Source organism: Rhinatrema bivittatum, chromosome 13 (assembly GCF_901001135.1).
Source record: "Rhinatrema bivittatum chromosome 13, aRhiBiv1.1, whole genome shotgun sequence".
Classification (NCBI taxonomy): Eukaryota; Metazoa; Chordata; class Amphibia; order Gymnophiona; family Rhinatrematidae; genus Rhinatrema; species Rhinatrema bivittatum.
The window spans coordinates 43540983-43566934 of record NC_042627.1 but is presented as its reverse complement, the minus strand read 5'-3'; the positions used below and the strand labels follow the sequence as shown (position 1 = coordinate 43566934).

Genomic DNA, 25952 nt, shown 5'->3' with positions numbered 1-25952 from the left:
GATTCCCCTGTCTCTGTGTACAGAATGAGTCACAGTTTCCTGCCTGCTCTCTGGTAATTTTTTTTATTGGGGCATGCCTATCTACAGCAAGGGCTTGGAGGGGTGGGCTTGGGCTTCTGGTGACATCACTGGGGGGTTTGGCTTGGGGGTTTGAGTGACAGCGTACCCTTTATACTACCCGGTCCCTAGTCTTTTGGAAAAAAAAAAAAAAACCTGTCTTTTGCAAAGTTTGATCCTGCAGTTCATGCAATTCACCACCGGTAGCTTCAATCACTTGTTTTAAAAAAAAAACCAAATCCTTGTCAACAGAACGAGCCACTGTTTTTCTGCCTCCTATCAGCTTGTATTTTGTTTGGTTTTTTAAAAACAGAGTGGCTAGAAAAAAAGCATATTTCCTGCAGTTTTCCTGCCTCCTAAAAGCATACTACCGGCTCCGACATCATTAAAAAGGCATCAGGAGGTTCTAGGAGCGCATATTTCGGGACTTTTGTATTGTACTTCCGGTGAAATCATCAAAAACAGCCAGAGTCCATTAATACTGACATCATTAAAAAAGCGACAGGACCCTTTCTGATGACGTTTTAGGGGGTGTGTTTTTGGGGGGCGGTGTGGGGTGGACTTCCGGTGATGTCATACCCGCTACGTCACAGGGGGGTGTGGCTTGGGGGTTGGGGTGTGGGCGGGGTCATCCGTGACATCATGGGGGGCGGTTTGGGGGTGGGAGGGGCTCCCCATTCACTTCTATTGGGAGGGGAGGAGCATCGATGGGGTCTGGGCGGGGTCTGGGGCGGGGGCCAGGGGCAGAAGGGGTGGGGCCGGGGCAGAAGGGGTGGGGCCTGGGGCGGAAGGGGTGGGGCCTGGGGCGTGGTCGAGGGCGGGATGAGGTGGGAGGGGCGTGGCTACACCCCCATTCACTTCTATGGGGAGTGGGCGGGGCTTAGACCGGAAGTGAATGCTGATTGGCTGCGGAAGGGGTGGGGCCTGTGGCGGAAGGGGTGTGGTTGGGGGCGTGGTCGAGGGCGGGAGGAGGCGGGAGGGGGCGTGGCTACACCCCATTCACTTCTATGGGGAGTGGGCGGGGCGTGGGCGGGGCTTAGACCGGAAGTGAACGCTGATTGGCTGCTGTCATCCTTATCTCACCTGTCAATCAGTTTGATTGATCGTGTACCCATTATACTACTGGTGAGGCACAAGGGTCGAAGTCGTCTGAGACCGATGGATGCAACATAAACCGAAAATGAAGGTCTATAAAGATGGAGCACGGAGAAACAGGGATTTTAGTGCAGCTAGATATAACAGCTGCATTTGATATCATAAATCAAGAGATTTTATTAGCTCCTTTAAATCAACTGGGAATAGAGGGGATGGTTTTATCGTGGTTTTCTACATTTTTAAAAGGTTGTCAACAGCATGTTCAGGTGAATGATTTATTCTGCTTGGACTAATATTACTTCCAATGTATCACAAGGGTCTGCCCTCTCCTCCATGCTTTTTAATATTTATATATATCTTTTGCAGGCTATTTTGAGATTATTAGATTTAGCTCATTTTATATAAGCAGACGACATTCAGTTTTCTGTGCTACCTTTAGATGATTCATTCCCAGAGTTATGTCTTACGGAGTGTATGGCATGTGTTTCTGCTTGCTTGATGTCCAGTAACCTGGTCTTAAATGTAGGAAAGGCTTCCTTGCTGAGGATTTGGAAGTATTATGCCTACTTCAGTTTTTGAAGCTATATTACATGTGTCTGATGAGACAAGAAACCTGGGAGTCTCATTAGGCTCAAAGTTGACCTTTAAGATTCAGTTAAAATATGTGATAAGGAAAGGATTTTTTAAACTCAAATTCTTGCAACCAATAAAAACTATCCTCACCACACATTTATTTAGAACAGTTTTACAGTTTTTATTATTTGGTCAACTTAACTACTGTAACAGCGTGTATGTTTGCCTCCCAAATATGCAGATTCATGCCATACAGTTGATTCAAAATTCTGCAGCTAGGCTTTTAACGGGTTTCAGATATAAGGAACATATAACTCCTTCCCTGCAGAGGTTGCACTGGTTACCTATTAATGGAGATGTCAATTTAAAATGTTAACTACTGTACCTAAGCCATTGACAATTGAAAATTCATGTTCCTTGGCAGATAAATTGACATTTTATGCTCCCTGCACAGGCACTGCGGTCATCACACTAATCTGTTATTTATCCCCGCAGCCTGAAACTATAAACTTTAGTCTACACGTATGTGAGCATTTTCTATTATTCTCCGTCATTATGGAACGCGGTTTGAAAAAGATTAGATTTTTAGAAAGAAATTGAAAGCAAATTTTTTTAGATGCATATGTCTAGGATTTTCAGCAGTAGACAAAATGGTAAAAATGGCAACAATTGATGTATTTTACTGTTTTTATAGTGTATTTTGTATTTAGTTGATTATTTCTAATATTTTAATATAGTTTCTTCTATGAATGGTATTTTGTGCTTCACACTAAATATTTACTAGAAGATGCGGAATATAATTTTTAATAAAAAAATAATATTAAAGTTTTGAGGAGAAGGGGCTGGAGCAATGCATTTATTGTGTGACATATCTGTGCTATTAGTATTCTTATACAATGTCACTGATTGTCATCTGATTTTGACCATTTGATGGCTGCTCCTAGTACTTTATATTGACTTCTACTGTGTAGTAAGGCTTGGATTTAATTTTTTTTCTGCTATTGTTTCTTTAGCTTTTTGTAAAATAAATATTAATAGAATTACAGCAGGGATCAATTCATAGAACATGGTAAAACACCAATTTACAATTTATTTTTATTATAATAGTCATAACATCTATTTATTAGATTGGGATTTTGAATACTGTTTTACACTGAATTGCTTCCTTTGTTCAATTTTAATTCCCATATTATAACTGACATTTACTTTATTCTGAATAACTAAAAATGTATGTAACAGGTTTTTAATAATATGTAACTTCTCATTAAAGACATATTTAAGTACATCTTTGCATTCTATTAAAATGAATTTCATAAATTGTTTTTAGTATCTGCTGTGACTATTTGAAAGAACAAATGTTTACGACGATTTGTTATCAAGGCTGACAGAAATATTACAAATGCCTGCCACCGTATAATAGGTTCTACTCATGTGAACAATATTTAAGTTGATAGACATTTTAGAAGTTCTCTCATTCCCTACTATTGCTGTTTGCTCAGTCCAAACTTTGCTTTCTGTTGTCAGAATATGAGTGATGCGATGGCCATTCTGCATAAATTACAGACGGGCTTGGATGTGAATGTGAAGTTCACCGGAGTACAAGTATTTGAATATACTCCTGAATGCATAGTATTTGACCTTCTTGATATACCTTTGTACCATGGATGGTTGGTGGACCCTCAGGTAAGGATATATCTCTCTGCATGGTGCAATTATTACTATAAGCAGTCAATTAAGTATTGTAGAAAAGCTTCTTGAATGCATACAACACATACACCTGCACTCTGCATATATAATTCAGTACAATAGCATAAGCTAAGATTGTATATTCTGGTTAATACATTAAAATATGTCCTTTATTTTTCATTAGCTGATAATATTTTGGTGAAAGGAACACTTGCAACATTAAACAGTGATTTACGCAGAGCCCTATTTCCTAAATAGATGGGGTTTACAAACTAGAGAAGAATGAATTTGTCAGTCAGATTAGTTTGCCGTTCTGTCACATAAATGCCTTATGTTGGAGAAATGGATGCTTACAGTCTTTGGTAAATTAGTATATGCCTTCATTTTGTATTTAAACTTTTTCTGGAAAGCAGTGGGGTGGGTTTTGGTACCTGACCTAAGTCAAGTTAAGTAAAACATTTTGAAGATGGGGGAGGGTGAGCAAGGGTATTAACACCCCTTCATCCAGAGCAATTCCTTGAACTTTATAAGGGTATGTAAAGGCCAAGGTGATGCTGGTTGCCCATGTAAGGTCTACCTCATTTGAGGAGATTTGCAAGACTATGACATGGTATTCAGTCCACAAATAATTATCCCATTACTATTTAGAGTTGGTCTATTGCCAGGATAATAGTTTTGGACTGTTTGTTCTCTGTTGGTACAGCCCAACTCCTAAGGCCCATTATGTTGTTTCAGGTTGTCTTCCTTGTTTTCACATGTGAAAAAAAATGTAAAACAGAAAACACAAATTTGTGCAACAAAAGCTCCCTTCTTTTTTGTTGAAGGCATAGGAAATCCCACTTGGGTGAACCTGCTTATCCTTAGAGAAAGCAAAATTGCTTACTTGTAACAGGTGTTCTCCTAAGACAGCAGTTCACTAGGTGCACAAACCCTGCCTCATGCCCTTCTAGAGTTGTTTTCCCCAGTCAAAGCTGTGATATTTATTATTTATTTTAGATCATCATATTCTGCTTTTTGGCACTTAAAGCAGATTACACTCAGGTACTGTAGGTATTTCCCAGTCCCCAGAGGGCTTGCAATCTAATTTTGTACCTGAGGCAATGGAGGGTAAAGTAACTTGCCCAAGGTCACCAGGATAATGGAACTGATGGAAGAAGTAGGACTCTGGCAGCACGGGAGCTCCTGTACATGTGCAGTAAAGGTCTTTAGGCTTTTCCAGAAAGCTTTGGAATGGTTGTCTGAGTCTAGCATAGTCACATAACTCGTTTCTGTAACAGGTGAATTGCAATGTTCAGAAAACACCTGTTCAAGATAAGTAACTGCTTTATTTGTTTGAGGTGGGGGACTGTTGATTGGTTTTGGTGGTCAACATAAAGCATGCTTCTGATTTCTTGGTTGTAATCCGACTTTAACTTTTCTTTGCTGCATGGTTTACATGTGCTTGATTACATTCTTGTTACTTTGATGTATATTCTTATGCATGTCTCTCCTTCTAATATTTGTTTTCTGTTAATTTTCTGTCTAGGCTATTTCCTTTATCTGTTTTTCCTCTTCTGCGTCTGTGGTGGTTAATATGATTTTTGTTCTTGTTTTGTATTGTCTTTTACACCCTACTAAAACATGTTGCGTGTTCAAGCAGCTGCCATACCTTGCCTCTCACCCCTGCAAGAGAGCTTATAGCCATGTACCAGATTTTATTTTTATTTAAATGTTTGTTATTGATTGTTTGGCATGTTCACTGGAGCTGTGTATACCAGAAGAGGTACGCATGTTTAGCAGGAAGTGGATGAGTGTACATGAAATATGAGTTTGAGGTAGTGTGATCAAAGTGTGATTATTTCTAGCTGTGCTTTATAGTGCTATGAGTACTCAGTGTGATTGATTCCTGCTAGCTAATGTAGCAGAACTGATTGTGAGCACTGATTGTGTCTTTTAATATCCTTACAGTCAGGATTCATAGTCCACAGATATGTACCTGAGGAGATGAGAGGTCAATATGTGTAAAAGGGTTTACATGTATGATTGCAGAAAGTATGTGTCTTGTGGCGGGAGGGGGAGAGAAGAAGAAAGGGAATAAATTTTATTGATTAAAATTTATATCCCTTGTCATTGGTCAAATAAATGCTTGGAGCATTTTACTAGGAGTGTTATAAAACTATGAGAATAAGTAAAACTAGGCTCAGGATAAACGAGATGTATACATGTTATATAGGCTAATGTAAGCCAAATTATTTTTTCGAATGTGAGCACCACAATTCACTGTAGGAAGGGTAACACTAACCCTTTGAAAACAGACTTTTCATGGGAAACTTTATCCATCCTTTAAAAAAAAAAGAAGGTAGCTAAAATTGTTCTAGAGTTATGTGACATAAACAGGATTTGTAGATATTAACTTTAATATTTTGTAAGCATAAAAAAAGGTTTAAAGTGTTAGTCGTGCAGATAGTAAATGAGGGGACTGCGGCAGCAATACTCTCGCCTAGATTTATGTGAGCTTGGAACAAGGGTAAATATGTTTGGAGCTGACGGTTGCTAGTGTTGGATAAGAAGCTCATATATTTATATATGTGAGTGAATAGGTGTACGAGGACATGTTAGTGGGAAGAGTGAAAGGTGTCACTGGAGTATCTGTGGTGATTCCACCTCCTGTACATTCCAAATAGCTTTTTTGAGCTGTGAGGAGTATTTTCTTTTTATCAATGTCTTCCAGTTTAATGTTCAGTAAAAGGTGATATTTTTCTGCTGCTTGCCTTCAAAATGAATTTGAGTGAATTGTGCTGTTACTGAACATTGGTGTTAGGCTGCTTTCTGTTGAACATTGCAAGGCCCAGGGGTCATGTGAAGGAATTGCAGGCAGAGTTTTTAGTTTGAAGTGAAGCTTTATAGGGAAGAAGGGAAATGTTGCACTAGAACCATCCAGCTTGATCTTAAAAGACCTGAAGGTATTTCTATTGAACTGTTGTCCACTAATAAAATGTCTTATAGGTTAAAGATCAAGACTTCACAAACCTGTCCTGGGGACCCTACAACTAATTTGGTTTTCAGGCAATCCACAGTGAATATGCATGAGATTAATTATCTTATGCTGGGTTTCCTCTGTTTTCAAATATATCTGCTGCATATTCACTGTGGATAGGCTGAAAACCCAACTGACTGTGGAGTCCCCGCGATAGATCTGGGAATTTTAGTTGTAGATGTCTATAACTTCTATGCCAGTACTAGAACCCTGGACAGCATATCACAGAGCAAAAGGGAATGGAAAAAGAACATACAGAGGTCCCTGTGTGTTTTAGCCAAGTCTCAAAATACTAGATTATTTTTCTTTGTGAAGTGGAAAGCTTCGTACTTTTTGGTGGTTGCCTTTGGGTATTCTACTGTAATTTTTCTGCCAGTGATGATGGGTTGTGCTAGCTTTCTTTTTTTTTTTTTAAATTTATGCTTTATTAATTTTTTATTTTCAATACAAGTAAATTCCAATGCATTCTTCATATTCCAGAAATAAAAAGGAAACCCAAATTCTTCACATTTGGAGCAAAAGAAAATACATTATCCTGATCAAGAACGCATTATAATACATTTAGGCAATAGGGGGAGACCAAGATTATATTAAGCAGAACAAAGTAATCTAAACAGTTCAAATATGAAATACTGATACTTGAGGTTAGCCAATAAACCTAATATTCTTAACCAACACTCCTGGATTCATTTAGGTTCAAGATGGTCTGTCTAAATAACTACGTAACTGTATTGGCTCTGAAAAAATATATTTAGCATTCCCATAATATATGAAACATCGGGTTGTGCTAGCTTTCAATTGTAGACAGCTGCAGTAAAATTGCCTTATTAACTGCATAATGCAAAAATACTTTCTGAATCTTTTGATTGTTACATAAATTCATGTTAATATTAGTGCAGCACTAGACATTTTCACAATTAATGTGTAGGTAAAGGTGATGTGAAAAGAAACTGCGAGGCTGGCAGAAATCATCATCATTCTGGGTAACATTTATTTGATATTTCCTTTGGCAATGGCCCTCAAATGATCATTGATAGAATCTTACAAATTCATGGACTCTGAACATTTTCAGTAGAAAAGTGAAGTTAAGGCAACCACATAGAATATGGGAATCCTAGGAGTGTGATGCACTACAACTTTGGATCTGGAAGTTCAGGCAAGCGACGTCAGTCCTAAAAGAGATATTTACAAAGATTTTCCTCTTCTGTCCCTCCCAATACAGCCTCCTGTATTGGGAGGGACAGAAGTTTCAAGAGGAACTGAGCTTTTCTTGTAAGAGGACTATAACTTGTCCTTAAAGTAACAACTGCAATATTGAACTTTTGGATTACTTTCAATAAAAAAAAAAAAAAGATTCTTTACATAATTTAAATTTGACGTTGCCTAAACTTCCAGATCCAAAGTTGTAGTCGTGGGAGTCTGAACATTTTCATCATATGCACTCTAATCCCCAAATCATTGGCTTGTTCTATTAAGGATATGCACTACTAGTAGTATGTGCTTTAAAATTCAACAACATAAATTGACTTTATTTATAATCAGTGATTTGGTGCTAGCAAGAAACAAAATGAATAGTGAACCAGAAGGTGATAAAATGCACACGAGCAAGTTATTTCAAAGCTTCCCTATAGATTAATGGTTTAAGAGCATTGAATATTTATCAGAAGAATAAAATAAAAGCAAGTCGAATTGAATGGCAACTTAAGAGCATGTTTTATGTGGAATTAGTATTTATAGTATTTTTGGACAGGTGGGGTTATGTGTATTAATTTATGCTTTCTCTCTCTCTGTACTTTCTTCATGCCCCTACATCTACTTCCCCCGGTGCTCGTCTTCCATAACCTCCACACTGTCCCATTCTTCACCCTCCCACCAACATCTGGCATGACCATTGGCATTTGGCAGAGCATACAGTTAGAAGCGTGAAAAGATGTGCCAGGGTAGGCTGCATGTGCCCAGCTGCTAGCTCATCTGTGTCTTTAGCTGGCAAGGCTTGTGGGGCCTTGGCAGGCCTGGCCTGCTGCTCAGGCTACTTATGGTCTGGTTTCTTTTGCCTGTGTCATCAGTGTCATAGGGAAGATGAAGATATTGAAATCATATGCATGTTTTTTATTTCATAAAACATGCTAAAATCATATCACATGCCTTGTAGAAATAAACAGGGTAAAAAAAAAACTATTATCTGACTTTCCTGCTGTATCCTAATTTGAAATCTTGAATATCTTTATGCCAGTCCTCTTCTGCTAGTGCATTTGAGTGTTTTAATATGAACATATGTGTACAAAAGGGGTACTGCTGAATATAACTAATACATTTACTAGCTGGACTCAGAACGAATGGGTATAGTGTGCTCGTGCTAGCAGTTGGAGACGGATCTGACGTCAGCACGTAGTACATACACCCCTGCAGGAAGTGCAGAAGTTCAGTAATTTCCGTCTCCAAAGCAGTTTGGAGCTACCTCATGCTCGCTGAGCGTTCCTCCAAATTCTAACGATTAAATTCATAGAAGAATCCTACCAAGACGAGCCCCGCACTCCTGCGGTGATACCCTCGGGTCCCTCCCCCAGTTGAGTTTCCCGAGGTGATTTCCGTGGTCCCTCGGAGGTAAGAGCCTCGGTCCGGTGGCCGAATCGTGGCAGGGACCTAGCCCTCGAGTGAGAAGGGCTCGGGCGTGGCATAGAGGCAGCCTCGGTCCCGATCTGTTCGCGGTGAGGACTTAGCCCCCAAGCGAGACGAGTTCGGGCACGGCTTAGAGGCAGCGGGTGCACTTCCTCGAGCGCGGCGGTGACTGTAATCACCCTCTCCCCCCGCAGCCGGAGACCGCCCGGGTCGCAGCCTGGAAGCGCCGAAGATCAGGTAAGGCATACATCTTTACTTTGCTGGTCTCCGAAGAGCGAGGATTAGCGGGGTCTGCCTACCTGGAAGCCCGCCATTTTGCCTGCCTGCTCGCCGTCGACATCTGCCCTGGTTCGCCGCCTCGATCTAGTGTTCAGACCAGACTGAGCGCACAGCAACGGGCACGTATGTTAGGCGCCCGAAAGTAATTTGATGGGCGCACATTGATGGGCGCACATTAATAGGCGCACGTTGATAGGCGCACGTTGATAGGCGCACATCTTTCGTGCATATTACAAGGCGCATACTTTCGGCTGGGAGCGCACCAGCACATAGAGATAACAGACGCGATGGAGCGTATGAGAGCCCATGCGTCCACAGAGCCGGCACCTTCAGAATCAGGCATAAGAGCTCTAGGCCTCTGCTCAGCATGCCACCTCAGAGCCACACAGAGCGAGGAAGCAGACTCCCTATGTGCCCAATGTGAGGAGGCTCTGGGAGTTCCAGGCCAGGGCCGGTCCCAGCCCAGATTAATTGTCAGTTCCTCAGGGAACACCCCGGACCTAGCAGGCTGAGGTGAGCAGCTGGGGAACCCTAGAGACCTGGTGCCCCTAAGGCTAGAACCTGCTTCGCTCTCCTGGGTGGAATTATTCAAGGGGATTCACGCCTTTGTCAAAATGCAGTCTGATCCCCGAACGGACCCATACGTACCGGATGACCCTGCCCCCCTGGACCCTCTAGACCTAGGCACGGCCACCCGGAAGCCCCACTTATGGGGATTCAGATTGCTCTGAGGAAGAAGGCGAGCTCCCCGAGCAGGGAGACATTCCCTCAGGGATAGAGCCGTATCGAGCCATGAGACGCTTCTTTCCTAAGGAGGATCTCCCAGACCTGGTCTCCCAATGCCTGTCGGAGCTGGCTATCCCGGGCCAAGGCACCCCAGGGGAACCTAGAATGAACCCCCTGCTAGAGGGCCTTCAAGCAGCACAGCAGCTAATCGATCTGGAGTGGAATGCGCCGGAGGCCTCATTCAAAGGGGGTCGGGCCTTGTCTAGCATGTACCCCCTGGACCCAGCAACCAAGGAGCTGCTGGCGTGCCCCAAGGTAGACGCCATAGTTTGCGCAATTGTGAAGCGCACCACCATTCCAGTGGAGGGAGGGGCGGCCCTCAAGGATGCGCATGACCGGCGCCTGGACACCATTCTGAAACAAGCCTTCGAGGTGGCAGCCATGTCCCCTACGAATCGCGACCTGCTGCACCGTGGTGACACGTTCCTGTTTATCACAAGCCAGGAACAACACCCCGGGAGAAGAAATGGAATCAGCTCTCTCATTCCTCACTGACGCTGCCTCTGACTTAGTTCGTACGGCAGCCAAGGGAGTGTCATCCTCAGTGGCAGCCAGGAGACAGCTCTGGCTACGAAATTGGTCAGCCGACTCCTCCTCCAAGACGCGCCTTACCAGAATGCCCTATAAGGGATCCCTCCTGTTCGGCAGCGACCTCGAGAAACTGGCTAACAAATGGGGCGCCTCTCCATTACCCCGTCTACCAGAAGACAAGTCAAGGAGGAACCAGTGCCCTTTTCCTAGGCCAGCCAGAGATAGAAGCTCTCAACGCTTCAACCCCTACAGGACTAGCTACCAAGCACCTCGTTCTCAGACCAGGAACCAGTCCTTTCGGACCAGGCACAACAAGAGGGGAACCGGCTCGGGTTCGGGTCCCGGCCACACTCCACAATGAGAATCAGCCGACCCATCTGTGGGAAGAAGCCATAGGGGGCAGGCTATAACCCTATTCTACCGCAGATGGGTCGCGATTACTTCGGACCAGTGGGTCCTCGCCATCATCCGAGAAGGGTATTACCTGGACTTCCTTCATCCCCCTCCGGACAAGTTTGTGGAATCTCCTTGTCCACCCCTCAAGAGGGCGGCACTGGAAGCTACCTTGTGGAGGCTCCTGTCCCTGAAAGCCATAATCCCAGTGCCTGCATGGGAGATAAATTCTGGGCATTACTCCATTTATTTCATCGTACCCAAGAAGGGGGGCACCTTCAGACCCGTCCCAGACCTCAAGTCAGTCAACCGGCACTTAAGGGTCCCAGGATTTCGCATGGAAACTCTGCGGACAGTCTGAAGTGCAATACAGCCAGGGGAGTATCTCACATCCCTGGATCTGTCAGAGGCCTACTTGCATATCCCAATCCATCGGGATCACCAGCACTACTTACGCTTCAAAGTCCTGAAACAACACTTTCAGTTCTGGGCTTTACCCTTCGGGTTAGCCACCAGGCCGCGGACCTTTACCAAGGTAATAGTAGTGGTGGCGGCGTCACTCAGGAAGGAAGGAATTCTCGTCCATCCCTACCTAGACGATTGGCTGATCAGGGCAAAGTCACCGGAGGAGAGCCACCGGGCAACCAACAGAGTTATATCTCTTCTGGAAAGCCTAGGATGGGTAGTCAACATAAACAAGAGTTCCCTACAGCCTTTGCAGTCGCTGGAATATCTAGGAGTCCGATTCAACACCCAGGGAGACAAAGTCAGCCTGATCTCCAAGAGGAGATCAAAACTCCGGAATCGTTTACAGACTCTGCTGAGCACCACCCGGCTCACAGCTTGGGATTACCTACAGATCCTCGGCCTAATGGCGTCCACTCTGGAAGTGGTACCATGGGCACGGGCTCATATGAGACCGTTACAACGCGCCCTCCTATCTCGGTGGAGCCCACGATTACAGACATACACCATGCATCTACCTCTACCGGCCAGAGTACGGAATCAGTTACGATGGTGGCCGCAGCCCGGCCACACGAGCCGGGGGTCAAAAATGTCCTCCCCAACTTGGACCCTGCTCACTACAGACGCCAGCCTGAGCGGCTGGGGAGCACACTGCGAAGAGCTAACTGCCCAAGGGCGGTGGAACAGAGAAGAGTCGGGGTGGAACATCAACCGACTAGAGGCACGGGCAGTCAGGTTAGCCTGCCTGTGTTTTGCCCACAGACTTCGAAACAGAGCAGTCAGAGTGATGTCGGACAATGCCACCATGGTGGCATACATCAACCGACAGGGCGGAACCAGAAGCCGACAGGTATCCTTAGAAATAGCCCCCCTGATGGCTTGGGCGGAAGCAAATCTCCAGGACATCTCCGCCGTCCACATCGCCGGGAAGGACAACACCGCGGCAGACTTCCTCAGCAGAGAAAGCCTAAACCCGGGGGAATGGCAGCTGTCATCCACGGCCTTCCAGATGATTGTGGATCAGTGGGGGATTCCGGGCATGGACCTACTAGCGGACAGGTCCAACGTTCAAGTACCCAGATACTTCAGTCACAGGCGAGATCCTCTATCCCACGGGATCGACGCCCTGGTGCAGCCATGGCCTCGGGATCCTGCTATATGCCTTCCCCCATGGCCCCTGCTGGGCGCCATTATACACAAGATTCAGCGGCACAGAGGCCTAGTTCTTCTGGTGGCCCCGGACTGGCCAAGAAGACCCTGGTACGCAGACATGAGAAGACTACTGGCAGGGGATCCTCTACCCCTGCCCCCTCACAGGGCCCTGCTGCGACAAGGTTCCATCCTCCACGAGGATCCAGCTCAATTCTCTCTTACGGTCTGGCCATTGAGAGGGCTCGGCTGAAGAAAAGGGGATACTCGGGGTCGGTAATAGATACACTCCGACGAGCATGCAAGTTCTCCACATCACTAACTTATATAAGGATCTGGAGAGTATTTGAAGCCTGGTGCGAAACTCGCAGCACCAATCCACATGCCACTAAAATCCCCATCATTTTGGATTTCCTGCAAGATGGGCTTCAGAAGGGTCTGTCCCTCAATTCAATCAAGGTTCAGGTGGCAGCGCTATCCTGCTACGGCCCCAGGTGTGATGGCAACAGCATTGCCACACACCCAGACGTTTCACGTTTCCTGAAAGGAGTCAAACACATTCGCCCGCCACTGAAATGGCCAGTGCCCCTGTGGAACCTCAACCTAGTTTTGGAATTCCTAGCGGGACCCACCTTCAGACCCCTCCGAGGCCTGTCCCTCCGTTTGTTAACCTTGAAGATGGTGTTCTTGCTGGCCGTATGCTCAGCACGCCGCATCTCAGAGCTACAAGCGCTGTCCTGCCGCGATCCGTTTCTCAGAATCACCCCAGGGGCTATCCATCTTCGCATGGTTCCTTCCTTCTTACCCAAAGTAGTCTCACACTTCCACCTCAACCAAACCATATCCTTGCCAACCATGGAAGGGTTGAAGAAATCAGAAGCAGGTCGAATACTGCGTCATCTCGACATCGGCAGGCTGCAGTCCAGATACCTGGAAATGTCGGAAACAGTACGAAAGACGGACCACCTGTTCGTCCTTCACAGTGGGAAGAGGCAAGGAGAAGCAGCCTCACGGGCGACTATTGCTCGCTGGATCAAAGAAGTTATCAAGGTGGCCTACGTAGAAGCGGGAAAACCACCACCTCTAGGAGTCAAGGCTCACTCTACCAGAGCACAAGCGGCCTCTTGGGCAGAAACTAGGATGCTGTCGCCTGCAGAGATATGTAGAGCGGCAACGTGGTCCTCCATCCATAACTTCTCCAGATTCTACCGTCTGGACGTCCAGGCCAGGGAGGACACAGCATTTGCAAGGGCAATCCTAACCGGACCTCGGACAGCCTCCCATCCAGTCCGGGAGTAGCTTTTGTACATCCCATTCGTTCTGAGTCCATCTGCTACACGCTAGGAAATGGAGAGATTACTTACCTGATAATCTCGTTTTCCTTAGTGTAGGCAGATGGACTCAGCATCCCGCCCGGCTGCCGATATATATGGGGATTCACCGTTTCAAGGTAAGCCATGTTTCCTTACATAGGGCATCCACCCTGCCGGGTGTCGACGCCTTCTGGTTGAGAACACTGGCGGTCTGCAGCTACTGTCAATCGGTCAGGTTAATCATGTTCAGTTAATCAATCGGTCAGTCACACATATATCCATAATGCTTTTGCAAGGAAGATTACTGAGCTTCTGCACTTCCTGCATGGTTTATGTACTACGTGCTGACGTCAGATCCGTCTCCAACTGCTAGCACGAGCACACTATACCCATTCGTTCTGAGTCATCTGCCTACACTAAGGAAAACGAGATTATCAGGTAAGTAATCTCTCCATTTTTTAATCTTTTGAGATCCAGCCATTGTGTTTTTTAAAATGGATTCTACATGTATAGCTTTTTGGAAGAATTGAGGCTTAACAATTTTAGATAAATGATTGGCTCCTATGTCGTATTTCAGTCAAGCAATGTTCAAAACACTTTATTAGAATCTGAGAGCCAGGTAGCAGTCTGTGGTGGTCTGGGGAAAGGTGAGCAGGGCAGCCGGCAGTTCAGTCCTTCATAGCCATCTTCCTTCAGTCCCTACTTTCTGGTCGTTCTATGCCCTCTTTTTTTTTTTTGTCCTTTCCCTCCACAGAACCTAATCTCTTGCAGTCTTTCCTCCTCAGCCTTCATTTGTCTCGCTTCCAAAATCAGTCTTTCTCCCTCCCTCATCCTCTCCTGTATCCCCTTCCCCAGTCCTTTTTCCTCTCTCTTCCCTCTCAGCCAGGGGTAGCGGTAGCAGGTTGGGGGAAGAGGCTGTGATGCCATTTTGCTTTCTTATTGGTCTTCAAGGAGGGGTATGCTTTAGCCCTATGCTTCTGATATTATACTTCCTCTCTTGCCATGATACCATCCTAGTTTAAAAAAAAAAATCTGCACTGTTCTATTTCTAAGTAATGTAAAGAATAGATTCCTGCTGCTATAGGAATTTTTAGGTATCAACCTTGAATTTTCAATGACTCGCCCCTATTTATGACCCCCTACTTATAAGAATATACAGTTTGCTGCTGTTAGCAAAAATGGATTAACCTCAAAATTTTATGTAGCCATTCCAGTAGACATATATAGATATATATACACAGTTGTGCTCATAAGTTTACATACCCCTGGCAGAATTTGTAAGATGTGTAGCATTTTAAAGAAAACATGAGTGATCAGACAAAACATGCTTGTTATTTTTAATGTGTTTCAGATTAAACAATTATGGATCACAGAATAGCACAATCATTAAACAAACCATATCAATGAGGGAAATAATAAAATGGTCTTGTTAAAAGTTTGCATACCCTTGAATTTATGGGCTGATAATATACACTCAAGTTGGCATACTTAGAGGTAGTTCTTTAAAAAGTACGCCGGATTTTATAAGATACGTGCGTAGCCACATGTATCTTATAAAATCCGGGGTCGGCTCGTGCAAGGCTGCACAAAATTGGCAGACAGCGCGTGCCGAGCCGCACAGCCTGCCTCCATTCCCTCCGAGGCCGCTCCAAAATCAGAGCGGCCTCAGAGGGAACTTTCCTTCCGCGTCCCCCTCCCTTCCCCTACCTAACCCACCCCCCGGCCCTACCTAAATCCCCCCCCTACCTTTGTTGGGCAAGTTACGCCTGCCACCTCGCATCCCCCGGCACAGGCCGTAGTGCCGGGGGACTCAGGACCGCCCTCCCGGCCCGCCTCCGAACCGTCACCACGCCCCCAAACCCGCCCTGGACCACGCCCCGGACACGCCCCTCCCGCCCCTTTTACGAAGCCCCGGGACTTACGTGCGTCCCAGGGGTTTGCGCGCACTGGAAAGATTTAAGACACAACTGCCAGGAAAATTTGTTGGTATGCAAAGAAAAACTCACAAGCACCTTCTGCTGAAATACAGGCTTCTCTGAAACAAAGTGGTGTGGGTGTTTCAGCATGCACAGTAAGGAGATACTTGAACAAAAATGGGCTGCATGGTAGTTCCCAGAAAAAAACCATTGTTGCCTCAATGCCACAAAACATAAGAACATAAGAAATTGCCATGCTGGGTCAGACCAATGGTCCATCAAGCCCAGCATCCTGTTTCCAACAGAGGCCAAACCAGGCCACAAGAACCTGGCAATTACCCAAACACTAAGAAGATCCCATGCTACTGATGCAATTAATAGCAGTGGCTATTCCCTAAGTAAACTTGATTAATAGTAGTTAATGGACTTCTCCTCCTGCTTACAATACTCCTTCCTGCTTACAATACTCCAAACAGTACCTAGAAAAGCCTCAGAACTTCTGAAACAAAATAATTTGGCCTGAATGGCCACAACCATAAATGCTATGAAGAGAAGGAAACCATCCCTACCATAAAGCATTAAAGGTGAATCTCTGCTGGGTTTTTTTTTTGGGGGGGGGAGGGGGGTGAGCTACAGCAGCTCAGGGAATTTAGTCAGTATTGATGGCCGTATGAATGCAGCATCTTATCAGAAAATATTGGAGGAGTATTTGCATTCATCGGCCAGGAAGCTGCACATGGGGTGCACTTGGAATTTCCAACATGACAATGATCTGAAACATAAGGCCAAGTCAACCCTTCAGTGTCTGCAGCAGAAGAAAGTGAAGGTTCTGGAGTGGCCATCACAATCTCTTGACCTCAACATTATTGAGCCATTTTGGGGAGAACTCAAACATGCAGCTCATGCCAGACAACCAAAGAAATTACAGGAACTGGAGGCTTTTTACCAAGAGGAATGGGCAGCTTTATCACATGAGAAAATAAAGGGTCTCATTCACAGCTATCACAAAAGACTGCAAGCCGCCATTGATGCAAAAGGGGGCAATACATGATAATAAGAACAAAGGTTACGCAAACTTTTGAACAGGCAAACAACCACTAGGCGAGTGGAGAGTGAGACACACCAACGAGGAAATCCAAATAATATAGGGGTGTGTCAAATTGGGTGGATCATCAACAGGCACTGGGGCCGTTTTTAAATTTTAAGCGCACGGGGTACATTTGTGCACGCTACCTGGAGCACACAAATGTACACCCGATTTTATAACACGCGCGCAAGGTGGTGCACACTTGTGCACCTTGCACGCGCTGAGCCCAAGGGTAGCCCCGATGGCTTTCCCCGTTCCCTCCAAGGCCGCTCCGAAATCGGAGTGGCCTTGGAGAGAACGTTTTTTTGGTTTTTTTGCTCCCCCCACCTTTCCCTCTCTTCCCCTATCTAACCCACCCCCCAGCCCTACCTAAATCCCCCCCCACCTTATCTCGTTGAGTTACGCCTGCCGGCTCGCCATGCCCCAGCACAGGCCGCTGTGCCGGAGGATTTGGCCCCAAACCGCCGCTGCCGCCCCCTCGGACCGCCCATTTTTGAAAGCCCCGGGACGTACGCACGTCGCCAAGCCTATGCAAAATAGGCTCGGCGCGCGCAAGGGTAGGTTTTCGGGGGTTACACACGTAACCCTTTGAAAATCTACCCCACTGTGTTTATCTGTGTTTATCTACAAGATAAGTCTGCCTAATAACTACTTTGAGAGAATAAAGTCCTCCATTACAGTTCTTGTGCCTGTTGATGATTCACCTGATTTGATACACCCCTATATTTAGTTAACTTTTGAACAGGACTATTTTATTATTTCCCTTATTGTTAAGGTTTGTTTAATGATTGTGCTGTTCTGTGATGCATAATTGTTTAATTTGAAACACATTAAAAATAAGATGTGTTTTGTCTGATCACTCTTGTTTTCTTAAAATGCATCTTACAAATGCTGCTGGGGTCTGTAAATTTATGAGTACATCTGTGTGTGTATATTATATATTTATAAATATATATATATATATACACATACACACACACATATATATACATCCCCTATATATTTTTAAATTTACATTCCACTTTTTCATCCACTTTAAAGCAGGTTACATTCAAGTGATGCCTTTCCTGTGTTTAATAGAAGTTTATTACTTCTTTCCAGATTGCTGATATTGTGTCAGCAGTTGGTAATTGCAGCTATAACCAGCTTGTGGAGAAGATAATCTTTTGTAAACAGTCTGACAACAGCGAGCTGGTTAGTGAAGGTGGGTGAGTGCTTCCAATATTTTAGTTTTCCTGTTCTAGCTGAGGCCATTAGTCAGATATGCTGCAGTTTTGCAGGGGGGGGGGGGTTCTTTTATGTTTTTATTTTCATGATTTTGTATGATTGTTTTTGGTGGTATTTTGTTACCGACCTAGAACCCTTGGTTGGAGAGGCATGTATAAAAATAATGTAGATGTCTAGTAGCCTTATTTGTCTCGAAGGCTGAATTCTTTATGGGTTTTTAGACTTTTCACTGGTTTAATATTAGAATTATCCAGAGATGATCTACATTAGGTTTTGAGAGCATACAGGTCTTTGTTGCGTGGGACTGTTTAAACAATTTCAACTTGGAAAAATAGAGCACACAAAGAGAGAGACACTTAGATTTAAAAAGACAGGATAAGCAATATCTCTGAATCATCTGCTCCCCTACTGCAGTAAAAAATGACCTTAACATGTTATGGATGCTTTGGCGTCTTATTTTTACAACAAACTGAAAAATCTCTAAGTATACTGTAAAGTTTTACAAATGAAATATGTCCTATATTGTGATAGGATATATATCTGTGACTTAACATTAACTTGACTTTGGATTAGGCCGTTAACAGGTTAATGGCATATTTTCACTCCTGCTTCGTTGTTGAAATAGAATATGCATTGGTTTTTATAGTTAAAGGAGTTATAGTATGTACTCCTGAAACCTGTTATTTATGTAAAGCCTGTGGCTGTTATTTGTTTACTTCCGGTATAACCTATTGTATGTAAAGCCTGTTGCTAATTTATTGTTTACTGTAAACCGAGGTGATGTATATCTATACGTACCGCGGTATATAAGAATCTCTAAATAAATAAATAAATTAATATATTCAGCATAGCCTCAAGGAACTTCTGTGTTAACAAAACTACCAAATGAATTTTTATAGAGCAGCTACTACTACTACTATTTCTTAACATTTCTATAGCTCTACTCAACATATTTAGTGCTGTACAAACAACACATGAGACATTCCCTGCTCACTAGAGCTTAACAGACTATTAAGAATAGTACTTTAAGACTATTCTAATTTGTAATAATAAAAATAATAAAATCTGATTATTATATGCATGTTGAATGGATTAATGTATTTATAATTTGGTGTAATATGTAATATTGATATTACCCCCATGTAAGGATTTATGAGTTATTACTCATGGTGGGGGTTGTAATATAGACTCTCTCTATATGTACCTTACTTGACTTCCTCCCACCAGAGGCTGTGAACACTGCGCCTTCAACATCCCTATCCCCAGCAAACCCAGGGAACGGAAGGCTCAGGGACCTTTTGCATGGCAGTGCACAGCACTTGCCACCTGACCCAAACAGGATAGTTACAGTTGGTTCTGTTAGTGCAGTAGTTTCCACCTGGAAATCTGTGGACCTCTAGAGATAAGCGATACCATTACAGGAGGGCCCTCCAGAAGAGAGGTAATCGAAGTGTGGCTGCTGAGAAAGAGCAGGCTGACCTCGCCTCTAAGGCTGCTGCTGGAGAAGAAAATCATTGTCTCAAGGAGCCCAAACCCACACAGATGGGAGGTGGGGATGAGTGAGGCTGATTGCTGCCATGAAGATCCTGAATTGGCAGAGAGAGGAGGCAAGGAAGAGTGCAGCTAATTGCCACCACGAAGAGCCTGAAATCACATGAAGAGGAAAGGAAGTGTGCTGCTTCCAGCTAGGTTGCCAACTCTCCAGTTTTGGACCAGACAGCCAGGTTTTCAGACATACTGTGCAGTGTCCAGTCAGAAGGACGGACCGGATACTAAAAGTCTGGTTTTGCAGGTGGCTCCTCCTTTCTCCCACAGCCTCTTAGTTAAAAGAAAGAGACAGGCAGGGTCAGAGGCTGTCAGAGGAGAGCTGTGCTGTATCCCTGTTCCCTGCCTCCTTTCCCATGCCGTGATTGGACAGCATAGGAAGAGGAGGTGGAGGCACAGCAGAGCCCTCAGCTCCCAGTGGTTCTGCAGATCTCAACAGCAACGATTCTATGGATCCCGCCTCCTCCCTCATTGCTTGCTGTGATTGGATGGCATAGGGTGAGAAGGCGAGGAACAGTGCAGCCCTCAATTCCTACTGGCTCCACAATCGCTGTGGCAATAGACCTCTTGGTTCCACCTCCTCCCTCACCATGTGCTGGGCCAGGAACCAAGAGAGGGACTGCAGTGTGAGCCTGCCAAGACAGAGGAATAGGTGGGAAACAGACAGATAGAGGTACAGGATGGGGAGAGGAGAGACACAGAGGGGACACAGACAAAGAGGAAGGAGAGAGAAGCACAAGGTGGGGAGCATCGAAAGGTTGAGATACAGAAGGGGGGAATGGGTCACAAGGTCTCAGCTGCAGATGTCTGGGAAGTTGCTCTGTAGGCTGTACCTTCCTCTCTTAGGTCTCACTCTGGACCCTCGCCTTATCCCTTAGCAACTTGGAATTTATCTGGTGTTAAACAAAAACATACAGTGTGCTGCAGTGACCCTTTCTGCCCATGCCTGTGCCCCAACCCCCTGATGTGGTGTGTTAGTGACCCCCCCCCCCCTCCCCCGGGCAGTTTCCTGTCCCTCCTGACAGCTCTGGCTCCCCTCTCATTTCCCCCTTCCTGCCCAGCATGCCTCTAACCCTCTGAGATCATGTGTATGAGAGAGAGACAGAGGAGAACATTTGTGCCCCCTACCACCTCCTAATAATCCATGAGTTAAGAAATGGGAAGCTGCCTGTCAGCTCATTATTGTAAGGGGATGGGGCATTTGAGAGCTGCAAATGGGGACAGTAAAATAAGCACTCAAGAAGGGTTGAAGGAGCCACAAGGCATAGAAGGCAGAAAAAAAAGTATTCAGGAAAAGGCATGGGGGTTCATCCCTCAGGCTAATGTAATAATCTGTGTGAAATATGCGCTGGATTTCAGCATACAGTTTTAACACACAAAATAAAATATTTTAACTGCCAATGCAGCAAGCAAATGATATGCTAATGTATCGGGAGTTAAAAAAGCGCCTAGACTGAGTTAAAATGTGCGTTCTGCATACGCCAAAGGCACATTTTAACTCTGGGTGGATGGTGGTGTTGGTGAGGAACAGGGGAAGAAAGAGACTGTGCTGAAAATAAAAAAAACAAAAACAAAGCCAGATAAATTGTACTTATCCAGCTATCTGGCTGCGGCTAACCGCCTCCACAGCCGAATAAGTGCGCATTTATCCAACTTAAGTGGTGGTGACTAACTGCGACCAGATAACTGGATAAGTACTGACTTATCCAGCTAAGTGACTGCAGCTAACCGCAGTCAGATGGCAACACGGTGGCGGCAGAGTGGGGAAGACTTCTTTTTTGTGTTTTTATTTGCCTGCACTGCAGCGCTGGTAACTTAACTCCATCTCTGACTTAGGGGTTGTTTCTGACGTTAAGATAAATCTGGGTTAGGCCAGCGCTCCTCTCTGCATCAGGGAGTACTACTTAAAGCCCTCGTTTGCATGGGATTTACATGTGAGGTTCCTAAGCAGTACTCACATTTTTCGGCACATATTTTGTGAGCGTAAAACTCCTTGCTGCATTAGCAGTAAGGTTTACACTCTCAAAGCATGCATTTAAATGAGGGTTAAACTATGTGTTTCCCTGAACGCACCTTTCTGCATCGACCTGTCAGGAAGGGGCTCTGGGAAGAGGCATAAAGGAAGGCCTTTGAGAAAGAGCCATGGGTACTCAGGAACATAAGAACATAAGAAATGCCATACTGGGTCAGACCAAGGGTCCATCAAGCCAGCATCCTGTTCCAACAGTGGCCAATCCAGTCCATAAGAACCTGGCAAGTACCCAAAAACTAAGTCTATTCCATGTTACCATTGCTAATGGCAGTGGCTATTCTCTAAGTGAACTTAATAGCAGGGTAATAGACTTCTCCTCCAAGAACTTATCCAATCCTTTTTTTTAAACACAGCTATACTAACTGCACTAACCACATCCTCTGGCAACAAATTCCAGAGTTTAATTGTGCGTTGAGTAAAAAGAACTTTCTCCAATTAGTTTTAAATGTGCCCCATGCTAACTTCATGGAGTGCCCCCTAGTCTTTCTACTATCTGAAAGAGTAAATAACCGATTTACATCTACCAGTTCTAGACCTCTCATGATTTTAAACACCTCTATCATATCCCCCCTCAGTCGTCTCTTCTCCAAGCTGAAAAGTCCTAACCTCTTTAGTCTTTCCTCATAGGGGAGCTGTTCCATTCCCCTTATCATTTTGGTAGCCCTTCTCTGTACCATCTCCATCGCAATTATATCTTTTTTGAGATGCGGCGACCAGAATTGTACACAGTATTCAAGGTGCGGTCTTACCATGGAGCGATACAGAGGCTTTATGACATTTTCCGTTTTATTCACCATTCCCTTTCTAATAATTCCCAACATTCTGTTTGCTTTTTTGACTGCTGCAGCACACTGTACCAACGATTTCAATGTGTTATCCACTATGACACCTAGATCTCTTTCTTGGGTTGTAGCACCTAATATGGAACCCAACATTGAAGGAGGGAAGAGTACTCAAGCAGGTGCTATGGGGGCAGTGGTCAGGAGGGGAGATCCAGAGAAAAGAATAGAAGGCACTCAGGAAGAGGTAAAGGGTGGGAGCAATCAGGGCAGGAAAGAAGACATTCAGGAAGGCACCATGGGGAGAGAGCAAGAGAGAAGGTGTTTGGGAAGAGGATATGAGAGGAGGGTAGGAAGAAGAGATGATCACCAGGGATTAAGAAGAATATGGGTCAGTCTGCTGCCAGGGATCGAGGAAAGGGGGTGGAAGGGACAGACATCCACCAGGGATCATTTTGAAATCCCTGCATGTAAAGTTTGTGGGTACTAAAGTACTTGCAGTGCCATCAGCCCCTGAATGTTCATTCTATAGGGAGTGTCCCTTTGAAACTTTTCTTGCATGCCCATGGATACAGAGTACAAAGTTGACTGCTTAGGGAGGCTGAAAGGGAGAGAGACTGGTGGAAGGAGTGGGTGAGAGAAGCTGGTGGCTTGGCAGCTGGAACAGAGAGAGACTGATGAGAAGGGGCTTGTAAGAGTGAGAGAGAGACTGATAGAGGGAGGGTGTATGGGTTTGAATGCTGATAGGATAAGACTGGGCAGGAATCAAGAAGGAGAGACCTGTGGGAAAGACTGGTGATAGGAGAGAAACCTGTGGGAAGAGGCTGATTGAGAGGGACTGGGGAGAGAGACTGTGATGGAGAGTGGTGGGGGAGTGACTAACAGAGAAGGGTAGTGAGACTGATGTGGACAGGATGAGAGTCCCTAAATGTTTTGGATATTGAAAAGGGGTTCCCACACCAAAAAGATTGGGGACCTCTGTATTAGCATATGGGATTATATTTATTGCCAGTTGGATGTTATGTAATAATGTTCTGACTTGTCATTTATGTTAGGACTATAAAGCAAACCAAATTCAAGCTTTCTAAAGTATTTAAGCCTACTGAAGAGGCATGTTCTGTCATGCTGTGCACAGAAGCATCATAAACAGAAATGAGGTATATCTAGTTAAAGCTATAATTTTCTGATTCTATGGAGAATCTGCTTCACAGTTAGCATATGGAAAGAGGCTTATAAGGCCTTATGGTTTAGGGTGTGAGATGAATGGTTTCAGTCACTGAATGCTGTGAGTTTTGTGATGGTTATTTTGTCCAGTTCTTTGTGAGCTGGAAGTTTAGAACTACAACTAGACTGATAAACTTGCCAAAATAAAGTAGTTGTAAAAGGTGAAGTATCTGTTGCTCTTTTGATTTCATCCATATATTTCCTGCATAAAAAGGCAAGGTAATTAATTCTGTGGTTTGTTCTTGGCATATAGATTTGTGCATGTGCTAAAACATTGGTGAGGTTTAGGGAAGTGACTGGTCTCTTACCTCAAGCATTGTAGCAGACTCAGGTTTGAATTTGCTGCCTGACAGGGCCATTTGGGATTTGTCTATTGATTAAGTAATGCTCTGTTCCATATAAGGAACATGTGGCAGCTGTAGCTGCTACTGCCGTAAACCTTGCCAGCTAAGGGAGGGCTCTGAAGGTTCGTAGTCTTAGAGACTATGCTTCCTTCTTGATATGCTTTGAGGTGGGGGGACGCACAAGAGACAAAAATGGGAGTTCAAAATGAATTTTAAAAAGTTAAGATAATGTGGACTGACCTGATGGGCCTGTGATAGTGAGGCACAAAGGAGAAGAATTTGTGCACTTGTACCGGTTACTCATGTGTCTTGTGGATGAGATGAGAAACTTAGTAATGTTAGAGCAAGAAGGAATACCAATGTTATCTGTCTTCAGCTGTCCTTGTCTTAATAGATATGTGATTTTGAAATAGGTTGTAATTGGACTTGAAGGCCAGATATTGGATATCAAGTAACTAAAAATAAGTTAGTACAACAGTGTAGACCAATGGTTCTCAATCCAGGTCTTGGGACACATTCAGCCTGTTGGGTTTTCAGGATATCCTCAGTGAATGTACAAGAGATAGATGAGCATGCACTGCTTCCATTGTATACAAAGTTATCTTATATATATATTAATTATGGATATCCTGAAAACCCAATTGACTGGTGTGGTTTCAAGGGCTGGGTTGAGAAACCCTGTGTAGTCTATCAAGAAGATCAGAACATCTCATTCACTTTGCAGTATGAGTTAAACTAGCGGTTCTCAGATTGTGAATGAAGTCACAAGAAATGGGGCTTTCTGCTTTGTATGGACCTCTGCTCCCTCAGGGCCACCACTTTGATCTACATTCAGTAGCAGCAGTCAGTATAGTGCATGACCGAAGATTCACCTAGGGTGTCAAATACTCTTGCATCGGCCCTGGGTGGCAGTCTGCTGTATGAATTTTCAAGTTTTAAAATGGGGTCTTATTCGATTAAAGTTTAGGAAGCACTGGGTTAAATAGCTGTTTTTCAGAAGGTAGTAAATAAATTCTAGTCCATGGTACTTACTGACTTCCTAGGAAAGAGAAGCTGTGCAGCTGCAGTTAGCTCAGTTGGGAAAGCCAGAGGAAAAATTGGGGTTAGGTTGAAGGAAGACCCAAGTTCCCTTGAGTTCAATTTTAACCATCTTTTATTACTCTTATCTAGATGAATTTACAATCCATGGGCCTCAAAATGTATTTATTTACATTTTATATCCCACCCTTTCCTTATACAGTAGTCCAGGAAGGGTTACAGAGTACAAAATACATATAAAATAATACCAACAGATCAATCATTTAAAACACTGACATAACAGCGTTTTCAGCTGCTTTCTAAAAATCTTTACATCTCGCTCTCTCTGCAGAACCTCTGCTAATGATTCCACATCATTGGCACTGAAAAGGAAAAAGCCCTGTATCCCTGATTATCAGACCTTTCCAAGAGTTTGATGAATGAGTTTGAGCTCTAATGCATCTGATATTTAGGAAAGTTTTATTAAGTGACAGCAAATTATACTGAGTTATTAATATTAAGTAAGCACGATGAGAGACTTTTATTCATAGGTTTCACTTTCAGCATCACTTATTTTGGAGAAATATGCTCCTCTAGGAAAACAAAATAAATCATCATAGCAGCATGTTGTGTATACACATTCTGCTTATGTATACTATAAACAACACATACATATACCTTTTGGTCATATACGGATAAGCTATAATGGATTTTTACAGTAAAATATTTTCATCTGAAAATGTTCATCTACAGTTAAACGACACTTCTGAGTACTGATACATAGTGTAATGTACAGGCATGTATCTCTCAAATATCCTG

The 25952-nt window shown here is 44.2% G+C and overlaps 1 protein-coding gene across 4 annotated transcripts in view; it reads left to right on the top strand.

Moving 5' to 3' along the window:
• MINDY2 (MINDY lysine 48 deubiquitinase 2) overlaps positions 1–25952 on the top strand; it is a 406879-nt gene that overhangs the window by 267575 nt on the left and 113352 nt on the right. For all 4 annotated transcript variants that reach the window (XM_029574427.1, XM_029574426.1, XM_029574425.1 and 1 more), the window contains exons 4-5: positions 3250–3408; positions 18067–18169. In XM_029574427.1, the coding sequence (XP_029430287.1) occupies positions 3250–3408; positions 18067–18169 (262 nt within the window). The remainder of the gene's footprint in view (positions 1–3249; positions 3409–18066; positions 18170–25952) is intronic.